Source organism: Myotis yumanensis, unplaced genomic scaffold (genome assembly GCF_028538775.1).
Source record: "Myotis yumanensis isolate MYYU_CA2020_CCGP unplaced genomic scaffold, mMyoYum1.0.hap1 SCAF_1, whole genome shotgun sequence".
NCBI lineage: Eukaryota > Metazoa > Chordata > Mammalia > Chiroptera > Vespertilionidae > Myotis > Myotis yumanensis.
Window position 1 is genome coordinate 69,341,840 of NW_027223752.1, and position 12,063 is coordinate 69,353,902.

The 12,063-nt window shown below is 42.4% G+C and overlaps 1 protein-coding gene and 1 pseudogene across 1 annotated transcript in view; both read right to left on the reverse strand.

The window, feature by feature from the left end:
- The window catches only part of WDR76 (WD repeat domain 76), a 30,722-nt gene extending 21,027 nt beyond the window's left edge, over positions 1–9,695 (reverse strand). The window contains exons 1-4 of the mRNA XM_070423625.1: positions 9,610–9,695; positions 8,608–9,003; positions 7,022–7,114; positions 5,033–5,088 (exon numbers count right to left, since the gene is read on the reverse strand). Coding sequence (XP_070279726.1) covers positions 5,033–5,088; positions 7,022–7,114; positions 8,608–9,003; positions 9,610–9,675 — 611 coding nt within the window. The 5' untranslated portion in view covers positions 9,676–9,695. The remainder of the gene's footprint in view (positions 1–5,032; positions 5,089–7,021; positions 7,115–8,607; positions 9,004–9,609) is intronic.
- Positions 9,696–11,225: 1,530 nt separating this feature from the next.
- Positions 11,226–11,355, reverse strand: LOC138999605 (U4 spliceosomal RNA; annotated as a pseudogene).
- Between the last annotated feature and the right edge of the window lie 708 nt (positions 11,356–12,063).

Here is a 12,063-nt window from a genome sequence, read left to right on the forward strand (position 1 = left end):
TCTCCTGACAGACAGCTGCACCTGGGGCAGCACCCAGGGCTCGAAAGGTGTCTGTGGAGTGAGCAGGGTCCCTCCAGCACGGAGGGTCCCTCGGCCTGGCCTGTGGGGATTGGGCCAAAACTGGCAGTCCAACATCCCCCAAGGCAGGGGTCCTCAAACTATGGCCCGCGGGCCACATGCGGCCCGCCGAAAACATTTATCCGGCCCGCCAGTTGTTTTTGCTGCCGCTGCCTGTTGCTTAGCAGCCGACTAGTTTTTTTTTTAACTATAGTCTGGCCCTCCAACGGTCTGAGGGACAGTGAACTGGCCCCCTGTTTAAAAAGTTTGAGGACCCCTGCCCCAAGGGGTCCCAGAGTGTGAGAGGGCACTCTGCAAAGTTGCTGTCACTCGGCAGCTCCTGCGTTGAGCATCTGCCCCCTGGTGGTCAGTGTGTGTCATAGCTACTGGCTGGTCAGCCAGTCACTTAGGCTTTTATATATATAGATGAGAAAAATAAGAAAATCCAAAAATATAAAAATGGTATTGTATGTGAACACCAAAAAATGGCAAAATTAAATATATTGTTATGGATACATTCATCGGTAGTAAAACTATAAATAAACTCAAGAAGTGATTATCACAAAATTCAGCATAATAGTTATATCTGAAGGAAGGTGTATATTTGGGCCTTCAAAGGCACTGTAATTTCTATTAACCTGGATGGCAGGTACATGAGTGGTTGCTTGTATTACTATTACTTTCTCAACTATACAAATATTTTATATGTGCTTCTTTTGTATGTATATTTAATTTTTTTTTTTATTTTAAACCCCTCTGGATTGTCATAACATCAACTTTACAGAAAAAGAAAGAAAAATTATGGAAACTGTCCAAAGTTAGTACCACAGCTATAAGTTGCAGAATCAAAATTTGAAATCAAGTTTGCCAAATTCCAAAAGCTATGCTCTTTCCTTTAAATTATATAATTTCCACTCTCCCAACTTGATACTAATACCTATAAAGTCATGCACTGCTTTGCCATGTTTTGGTCAACAATGGAATACATATACCACAGTGGTCCCATAAGATTATAATGAAAATGAAAAATTCCTATTGCCTAGCCTTGTGACTTTGTAGCAGTCATAGCCTTGTAGCACAAGGCATTGCTGTTGTGTGCCTCTCCAGTCTATTGATTGCTATCAACTAGAAATGCCTGGGGGCACTCACCTGGACCCCAGTGAGTTTCCCAGACATCTCCCCTTTCTAAACCCATGTTACAACTGGACCTACTCTCACAGTGATTGCAAGATGCCCTTTAGCAATGACCATTAGGAAACTTTAAAGAGAAAAGAAGAGTTTATTATTTACAGGCCCTGGAACCTACGAGGAATGCCAGGGAGCATACAGCCAGATCAAGGATAGACAGAAAGCAAGAGCCTAAGGTTCTCCTTTTATTGGGTCGAGGATGGGAGTCTAGGGTTTCACCAGAGGATTTTGGGGTTTTTTTTTCCTCACCAGAGGATATTTTTCCATTGCTTTTAGATAGTGGAAGAGTGGAAGGGTGGAGGGGGAGAGGAAAGGGGAAGGGGAAGGGGGAGAAGGAGAAGGAGGGGGAGAGGAAGCGGGAGGGGAGGGGGAGGGAGACAAAGAAAGGGAGAGGGAGGAGGAGAGTGAGGGGGAGAGAAAAAAACCTCAATGTGAGAGAGACATTGGTTGGTTGCCTCCCACACATCAAGGAACAAACCTACAACCCAGCTGCCTCCCGCACATGCCCCAACCGGAGCTGGGGTACAAACCTGCAACCCAGGTATGTGCCCTTAACCAGGAATTGAACTGATTTCCCTTCGGTACACAGGCCAATGCTTTAACCACTGAAACACACTGACCAGGGCTCACTATAGGGTTTTACAGGCTCACTCTGTTTTCTTTTAAATCTTTATTGTCAAAAGTATTATACATGTCCCTTTTTTTCTCCCCATTGACCCCTGCTGGCTCGCCCTAGCCCCCACCTCACTCTTTATTGGTGAACTTAAAACATAAGAATTTAAAGCACTAGAAAAGAAAAAGAAAAACAAAACAAAACCAAGTAGCCCAAATGGTTAGTTGTCATAATCAACCACGATCTCTAAGTATGGGGAGGCGGGCTGGCTCTTTATCTAGTGGCTGGCAATGTATTTATTCTAGTTAGCCATCCTTGAAGCCAGATACCTCTGTGAAATGAATGTCTCTTTGAAATGCATGCCTCAGTCAGGCACTTGCATTAAAAAAAAAAAAAAAAAGCCTACTGTGAGGGCTTTATACCACAACTAGAGGCCCAGTGCAGGGATTCATGGTGGGAGTCCCTAGGCCTGGCCACCAGACACCTACTCAGTTCCCCGCCTCCCCCAACTCCTCACCACCGCACTGCCACTGCAGTGGGCGGGCTGATTGGGGCCTGCTGGCCGGGTGGAGGGACAGGGCACAGGAGGTTGGCTGCTGGCACCAAGGAGGGAGCCAGCCCTTGGCCCCTCTGGGAAAGGGGCCGCATCTACCACCACCTACCCCCGGTTCCCTGTCCCAGCCCAGGGCACAAAGGCCCCGGTGGGGTCAGGAGAGAAGGCAACAGTCGCCGGGCTGGGCACAGAAGGAACGGACGTCAGACATCGACATCCCGCCACCATGCAGTTCCCCAACCCACCCCCCCCCCCTTCCCTCGTTGCCATGCCGCCGCCACGGGCGATAGGCCAATTGGCCGGCTGGCTGGGGGGAGGGTTGGGAAGGAGGGACCGCAGGCGGTTGGCCAGCCACAGGAGGTTGGCTGTTGAGTGTCTGCCCCCTGGTGGTCAGTGCGTGTCATAGTGACGGGTCGTTCCGGTCATTCAGTTGCAAGGGTCGCTTAGGCTTTTATATACATAGATTATGGATTTGTGATGGTACTACTGTAAACAAACCTACTATGGTATAAACATATAGCAGACATAATTACAGTAGTAGGCTATACCACTTAGATTTGCAAAAGTGCTCTCTATGATGTTCACACAACGATAAAGTTGCCTAAGAACGAATTTGGGAACAAATCACCAATCTTTACTAATAAAAAATATGCAAACATAAAGCGATTAATCAGCTGGCAACATAACCAGTGCTACTTCTTTGCAGGGTTAATAACTTTCCTCTTCTAACATGACACACTTGCAAATATATGGCCATAATTAAGTTTAGCTTTCCTGAAGTTAATTGACCTGTATTAGAATCAAACCAAGACCCTGGCCGGGCAGCTCAGTTGGTTAGAGCCATGGTCGGCAAACTGCGGCTCACGAGCCACATGCAGTTCTTTGGCCTCTTGAGTGTGGCTCTTCCTAAGCCTTAGGAGTACCCTAATTAAGTTAATAACAATGTACCTACCTATATAGTTTAAGTTTAAAAAATTTGGCTCTCAAAAGAAATTTCAATCATACTGTTGATATTTGGCTCTGTTGACTAATGAGCTTGCCGACCACTGGGTTAGAGCATCGTTCTGATATGCCAAGGTTATGGGTTGGATCCTCGGTCAGGGCACATACAAGAAGCAACCAATAAGTGGAACAACAAATCGATTTCTCTCTCTCTCTCTCTCTCTCTCTACCCTCCTCCTCTTTCTAAAATCAATAAGTTTTAAAAAAATCAAACCAGCCGAAACCGGTTTGGCTCAATGGATAGAGCGTCGGCCTGCGGACTGAAGGGTCCCAGGTTCGATTCCGGTCAAGGGCATGTACCCCGGTTGCAGGCACGTCCCCAGTAGGGAGTGTGCAGGAGGCAGCTGATTGATGTTTCTTTCTCATCGATGTTTCTAACTCTCTATCCCTCTCCCTTCCTCTCTGTAAAAAGTCAATAAAATATATTTTTAAAAAAAATCAAACCAATTAAAGTGATGCTATATTTCATTACCATTAACATTAAACAAATGATCTAAAGATACCAAGATTTTTAGATTCTTCATTTATACATAAGCACTGCTAAAATGTAGTAGATAGAACTTAAGCTAAGGAAGCCTGGAGCTCAGATCCTAAAACTTCCACTTCTGAGCTATTTTGACCTTAAGCAAATTACTTTACCTCTTTGAGCCTGTTCTCTATTTCACAAAATAGATATATTACCTCCAACATTTGGTTGTTATCAGAATTAAATGAGATAAAGCCCTAGCTGGTTTGGCTCAGTGGATAGAGCATTAGCCTGTGGACTGAAAGGTCCCGGGTTCAATTCCAGTCAAGTAACATGCCCAGGTTGCAAGCTCCATCCCCAGTAGGGGGTGTGTAGGAGACAGCTGATCAATGATACTCATCATTGATGTTTCTATCTCTCTCTTCCTCTCCCTTCCTCTCTGAAATAAAAAATATATATATATGTATACACACACACACACACACACACACACACAGAATTAAATGAGATAAAATAGGACAAAAATTTTAGGCCACTGCACTGTATTTTATAGATGTTCAATAAATGTTCATTTCCTTTCTTTATTCTAGTAATGTAAAAGAAAACAAATTGAGAAACAAAAAGCCAGAAAAGTTAAAAGAAAGTAGAAGAATCTTTAAGAATAACAGTTTCCAGTGAGAGGAAGTAAAAGAGCGTACAAGGGGGATAAATGGTAATGGAAGGTGACTTGACATGGGGTGGTAAACACAAAATACAATATACGATGATGTATCATAGAATTGTATACCTGAAATCTCTATAATTTTATTAACTATTCTTACCCCAATAAATTATATTAAAAAGGGGAAAAAAAGAATAATAGTTTTCTAGGCAAAAATAAGAATAATTTAGTGAAAGTAAAGATTTCCCTCCATTAACAGCAACAGTATTAAATAGAAATCAGCTTTCAAGATTCAATTTCCTCTATATTCCTTTGATGAGGATGAGAACTTTAGTTATTAAAAAGTAGCATTCTCTCAGAAATACTATAAGGATTAAGATTAAATTACAGAGTTTCTGATCTTACTTATTTTACTATGCTGAATGATTTTTCAAATTATAAAACAACTCAGCAATATATCATGGAGCAGACACTGCAAATCATATCTTTTACCTTTTGGATTCAGAAGGCTGTCTCTTCTTTATCATTTCACGGAACCTTGCAGCTGACTGCAAAATATACAAAGTATATACACATAAAAATAATAGCTTATAACTACACAGCTTACCTTTTAAAATATTAAGTATCTGCCACTATATCCACATAAACTAAGATCTATACAGGAAATAAAGATCCTTAAAATGGTACCCGCTCTTGGTAGTAGACCTGAGATAATTATTCTACCCTATATAATAAAAGGCTAATATGCAAATCAACCGAATGGTGGAACCACTGGTCACTATGAAGCACGCTGACCACCAGGGGGCATACGCTCAACACAGGAGCTTTCCCCTGGTGGTCAGTGCGCTCCCACAGCGGGAGTGCCGCCCAGCCAGAAGCCGGGCACACGGCTGGCGGGGGCAGCAGCGGTGGCAGGAGCCTCTCCCACCTCCAAGGCAATGCTAAGGATGACCTGTCAGTCAGACATCCCCAGAGGGCTCCCGGACTGCGAGAGGGCACAAGCGGGCTAAGGGAATTTCATGCACTGGGCCTCTAATCAATAATAAAAGCAGCCTGGCCGGCGTGGCTCAGTGGTTGAGCGTCAACCTATGAAACCAGGAGGTCAAGTTTGATTCCCTGTCAGGGCACATGACTGGGTTGCGGGCTAGATCCCCAGTGTGGGGCCTGCAGGAGGCAGCCAATCAATGATTCTTTCTCATCATTGATGTTTCTATCTCTCTCTCCCTCTCCCTTCCTCTCTGAAATAAAATATATATATATATATATATATATAAAATAATAATAGACCTGGCCGGATTGGCTCAGTGGATAGAAGCGTCGGCCTGCGGACTGAAGGGTTGCAGGTTTGGTTCCGGTCAAGGGCATGTACCTGGGTTGCGGGCACATCCCCAGTAGGAGGTGTACAGGAGGCAGCTGATCGATGTTTCTCTCTCATGGATGTTTCTAACTCTCTATCCCTCCCTTCCTCTCTGTAAAAAATCAATAAAATATATTTTAAAAATAAATAAATAAATAAATAAGAAGAACAAAAGCAAATATCGAATACTGTCTAAAGTACTGACATTCTGAAGCCTTAAACCAGGTTGCTAATGAGTTTACAGGATTAAACATTAAACATTTAATCAAATATACTATTACAAATTAAAAGGTTTAACTTCCACTAAGGCAATCATACTTTGATATTTTCTAGAAAAGTTATGTTATGCTTATGTAATAAATCAAATCATAATTTCTGTTAACTAAAATCAAAATTAGAGATAGTCTGTCTAAATTTCTCATGAACTGTCATTAATGACACACGTATATAATTTAGTTATATAAAATTATATTAACTCACCTTCCCCTCAAGATGCAAACACATACTGAATATTTAGAAATCTGGTATTTGGAGAATTCAATTTATTATTTTTGGGAAAACATCACACATCCTCCTAAACAGTTATTCTCTCACACATAGAAGTTTACTGCCCAGTGTAAAGACACCATGTAAATTATACATTTAATTATAATGATTATAAAATATTAGTATAGGTCTAGCCATTTATCCTTAACACTCCCTACACAAGTCTTATTCCCATCTATCATTACAGTCTAAGATTTATATTTTTAAAAAGCTTGTCTTCTCCTTCATCTACCACACATCCTTCAACCCATCCCTCCTTCTCCTTTATCCGTTAAAGAAACCACTAAAACATACCCTGTTTCTTCGAATCCAAGACAACTTTTCATAAGCCATCATTACTTTATGTACCACCAGAGGAGAGAGGGGAGGAGGTGCCAGTTACAGTTTTAAGATGCTTATTTCAAAAATATTAAAATGAAAGAAAAGTCTTTGAATTAAAGTATGGTAACCTCTTTCTATTAAGTGCAAAACTTGCTCCTAATTTACTTTCCCTCACCTGACACGATGAAACCCGATACGTGAATATTTTACTGACTTACTGGCAAGAGGAAAGGTATCTTGGTTTTAATTAGACAAACCTCAGACAACTGAAGTGAAGCAAAAAAGTTTGCATTTTCTGATATGTTCTTCAGTCTCTTCCTTTCATATGGTGACAATCCCGAAAAATCATCCTATGAATTACACCAAAAAGATTCTGTTAGTTTACATAATCCATAGCAAAAGCACCTCACAAAACCAGGTGTTCAAGTCTCTGCATGTATACTTTCCTTTAAATTGCACCTATTCTATTCATGTAATGTCTTATCGAATAGCACATAAACTCTGCTTTATGATACTGAGTAAAAGCGTTTGAATGTGGGATAATCACAGATATCTGTATGGCTTCCCAATTAAATAACAAGTGGCCTGATATCAAGTCAAGTAGTAACAAGGGGAACAACAAATCGATGTTTCTCTATCTTTCTCTCTCCCTCCCTCCCTCCCTCTCTTATGTCTAAAATCAATTTAAAAAAAAAAATTTTTAATACAAAACTCTGGCCGAAACCGGTTTGGCTCAGTGGATAGAGTGTCGGCCTGCGGACTGAAAGGTCCCAGGTTCGATTCCGGTCAAGGGCATGTACCTGGGTTGCGGGCACATCCCCAGTGGGGGATGTGCAGGAGGCGGCTGATCGATGTTTCTCTCTCATCGATGTTTCTGACTCTCTATCTCTCTCCCTTTCTCTCTGTAAAAAATCAATAAAATATATTTTAAAAAAACAAACAAAAAAACAAAAAACTCTGGTGGTGGAACCCTGCAACCAAGTTTTAACAAGCCCTCCCGATAATTTTACTACAGGCTAAAACTTTGAGAACCACAGGTCTTAAATAATCCAGTCCACACAGAGATGATTTGTTTAAAAGCACATGGTTTCTTAGAAGTGGCCATGCCTAAAACTGAGGCTTCCAACCCCCAGTCCAATGTACTGATGATCTACCCCATGCTGTCCCATCATAGGTCCTAGTTCTTACCTCTGAGACAATAAAGTATAAATTGCATTCCTATTTCATAAAAACACCTGAATCATCCTATCTCCCTTTCCCTAACATCACTTTCTGTTCTCCTACTTCCATCAATTTTTTGTCATGTGGTCCAGTTTTATCTTATCTTGCATAAAATTTCTAGCCTGGACATTCAGGGAAAAAAATAAAGAAGTCAAAGAAATAAAAGACATCCAGATTGGAAAGGAAGAAATAAAACTATCTTTAATGCAGAGGGCATGATCTTATATATACAGAAAATCCTCAAGAATCCACACGAAAAAATATTAGAATAAATGGCCTCAGCAAAGTTGCAAGATACAAGGTCAATATACAAAAATCGGTTGTATTTGTATACACTAGAAATGCGCAATCCGAAAATGTCACTTTAAATGAAGTACAGCACTCCTGGTAGGCAATAGAAGTCAAAAGAATTAGATGCCCAATTTCTTAAGCTGATTCAAACTATTATTTTAAATAGAACTAATAAATTTTCTCATGTATCTTCTCTACTCCATCATTTGTCTCCTTTTTGTGTTTAAAGGAAATATTATTCGGCTCATCAATGCAACCAATTGACGGTGATTATCAGAACTTCTATTTTTAAAATAAGAAAATTGTGGGTAAACAGTAATTAAAGTCTTACCAGGCCTGATGTATCTTCATCGCTGTCTCCATCCTGACTGTCTTCCATCTCGACACTGAGAAGCCCTGTGTCCAACGTGCTCATGTGTTGTTTGTGATGTTCTCTGTGAACGTCCAAGGATGATTTTTGCAGAGTGGATTCTGTCTTAGAAGATGGGGTGGCTTTCATCTTCGGAGTTAAAATCTCCCTGAAAGTTTTCTTTATTTCGGTCTTCTTATATGTCTTACATGCCGCTTCATTGTTAGAATTCTTATCTAAGAGGGATTTGGGGAGCTTAAATGCATCTGGCTTGTAATCACTGAGTGAAAAGGGGACCAGGCACACCTTAGCTGTTTTTTCTAAAACTAGTCTCTGAGATACGCCAGCGACGTCCTGGTTTTCTTTATATTCATGCACCTATTCAGACCAATAAGGAAAAAGAGAGTTTTAGAATCCCAGGTCCTGTACCTTTGCTTACAGATCAGTGCAAACAAGTCTAATTCCTATTTCATAGTGACAACATAAATCCAAATTGATAATCTATAACTATTCCCATCCAGAATCTAGACACCAAATGTATTAACCCAAACAGAATTATTGATTACACTGGACACATTTCTTGCCCATATGAGTCCACCAGCCCAATGATAATACCATCATGACTATAACTTGTAACTGAGACGGCTCCGGGGCTGTCAGCGCCCGAGTAGCTGGAACTGTTCCCAGAGCGAGAAGCTGACGATAGCTGCTGCAAAGGCAGATGTCCAGTCCCTGACCCCACCCTCCGTTATTCCTGGGGTTCAAAGAACCTTCCTCTGCCCCAAGGCCTGGACTCCCTAAAAGAAGACCAGAGCAGGGGTCGGCTTCCCTTCTGAAGGAAACCGGGGGGAGCCCGTGGAGCCACACGATGCCCAGGGAGGGGAGTCGTTCGCGGGGAGTGGAAGTGCGGGGCTCCGGGTCCCCGAGCCGCTCCGCCCCCCGAGGCACAGACTCCCCGCGAAAACACCCGAAAGCGAGTCTCACCTTCACTTGGAGTCGCTGTCTGGAGCCCGCCTTCTCCTCCGCCGCCCCGCACAACCCCGACATCATCCCGCCGCGGAGCTGCCGGCGTCTTCCCGCCAATATGGGGCGGGGGAGGCGGCGCCGGGGGCGGGGGAGGCGGCGCCGGGGGCGGGGGAGGCGGCGCCGGGGGCGGGGGAGGCGGCGCCGGGGGCGGGGGAGGCGGGCGGCGGCTCCGCTCCCAGCCGGGCTCCGGGGCGGGGCGGGGCGCGCGGCCCGGGCTGCGGGCTCTTAAAGAAGCCAGCTTCCTCGTCTCAACCCAAACTCAAGTACGGTCAAACCTCGCCTCTCCGTTCCCCATCTCCAACAACAGGGTTCTAAGTTGTTCCCCGCCCCCACCCCCCAAAAAAAGAGAGAAAAAATGTCTCGGTGGTTGACCAAAACTTCAGTTTTCGACCTGACCATCCTTTCATGCTGGCACCTCGGCATGACAAAAAGCATTTTGCAGGCAATGCTTTTGTTGCTGTCGATTAGCACAATTTTAAAAGAGAAAGGGGCCATCAAGAGTTGCTAAGAGTGTGGAAGTGCTCACAAAACAGCAATCACAGGCAATTGAACGTAGGTTTTTAAAAAAAAAACAAAAAAAAAACCTGTTGTTGATTGAATAAAAAAAAGCAGCTGGTGATAGATAGCATTTCGGAAGCATGATATATGAAAAATTCCTTTAAGACTAGTAAGGGGGGGTTCAATAAATTTAAGAAAATAAGTGTTTATTTAAAGATTAAACAGTGCATTATACATGTATTGTATACAAGAAAGGTTGAAACGGAATCATTTGGGGGCCTGGAACAGATTAATTCAATTTACATTATTTCTAATGGGGGGGGGGAATGATTCGGTTTTCGAACAAATCGCTTCTCCAACAGCCTTCTGGAACGAATTAGTCCACTGTACCTTAAAGATGCGATGGGATGGGATGAATATTTTTACCTTGAATGCTGGTGATTTAGATGCTGCTGGTGCCAGGACCTCGCTTTGAAAACACCTGCACTTTTGCTGAGGAAACACTATCTTGCCTCGTAAGGTGAGCCTGAAAAGGATTCAGATTCACTTAGATGCCCTCAGAAATAGAGAGGGAAAGCCTAGCTGGTGTGGCTCAGTGGTTGAGCCTTGGCCTACAAACCACCAGGTTACTGGGTCGATTCCCAGTCAGGGCACATGCCCAGGTTGCAGGCTCGATCCCCAGTAGGGGGTCTGCAGGAGGCAGCCAATCAATGATTCTCTCTCATTGATGTTTCTCTCTCTCCCTCTCCCTTCCTCTCTGAAATCAATAAAAATATTTTTTTAAAAAAGAAATAGAGAGGGAAAGAAATTGAAATCAACGTTCACCCTTTACCTCGAGTCCTCTAGTTCCTTGTAACCCCACCACTAGGATAGTATGCCCTATGGCTACCGCATTATCTTCTTCTTCCTAGGAAGGGAGGCATTTTGATTTCCCACTCCCACCCCCACCCCCAAAAGCTGATAACTTTCAGCTGGTTTAAATTTCCCTAGCTCCTCTGCCCACCAGTTAACTAAAATACTAATGATGACCTTAAGAAGCCTAAAGGTTGGGGGAAAAGTGGATCAAGTAATTTGTGTATCACAAAATAACATCAGATTTTAGTGCATGGTATTTCTTGTAGATAGCCATTTTATTTTTTCTTCAATTAGCAATAATCGTGCCTCCAATAAACCTTATTGGCTATGATACTGCCACTGCACAAAGCTAGATACAGCCATATTAATTTATTTTCTGTTCTCTGGGTTGCCATGAGCCAAAACAATTGTCTCCCAACAAATTACTCCCTTTGGACAGCATAGTTTTAGAGCTGATTCATTCATATTATAAAATTAAGGTCCTTTTCTTTCAATCCGAAACTGCTCCCTTGGTTGGTTACTTGGGTCTTCTCCTGTTCTTCACTGTAGACTTGCCCAATTTTATTTCTTCTCACAGCCAGACCAATTATAAAACCCAGGTGAAATAACCCTATTAACAACACCTGCAAGGCTGTCACCAGTCCTTGACTCAAAAATTACTGGTAAAATCAAACTTTTCATAGAGTCTGATCGTATATTTCTGAACTTCAAGACTTTGTTCATGCTGTCCCTTCTCTCCCCACCACAGCAGTTGTAAAATCCGTTCTACGATGAAATGTGTTCTGACTTACAATTAGCCAACGTGTTTTATACAACCTGGCTAGTGAACTGCAATTATTTCTGTTATAGTTCTATATGCCCTTGAAGACTTTCTGAATAAAACTCAAGCTTCTTTTTTTATTTTTAACATTTATATTTACTTATTTATTATTTTAAAATTCAAGCTTCTTGAGAACATGAAGCATTTAACATTATTCCATATTCCTTACAGAGAGCTAAGCATGCTAAACGCAGCAAATACTTAATACTTATGGACGTCTTTACAAACACTTTCCAACC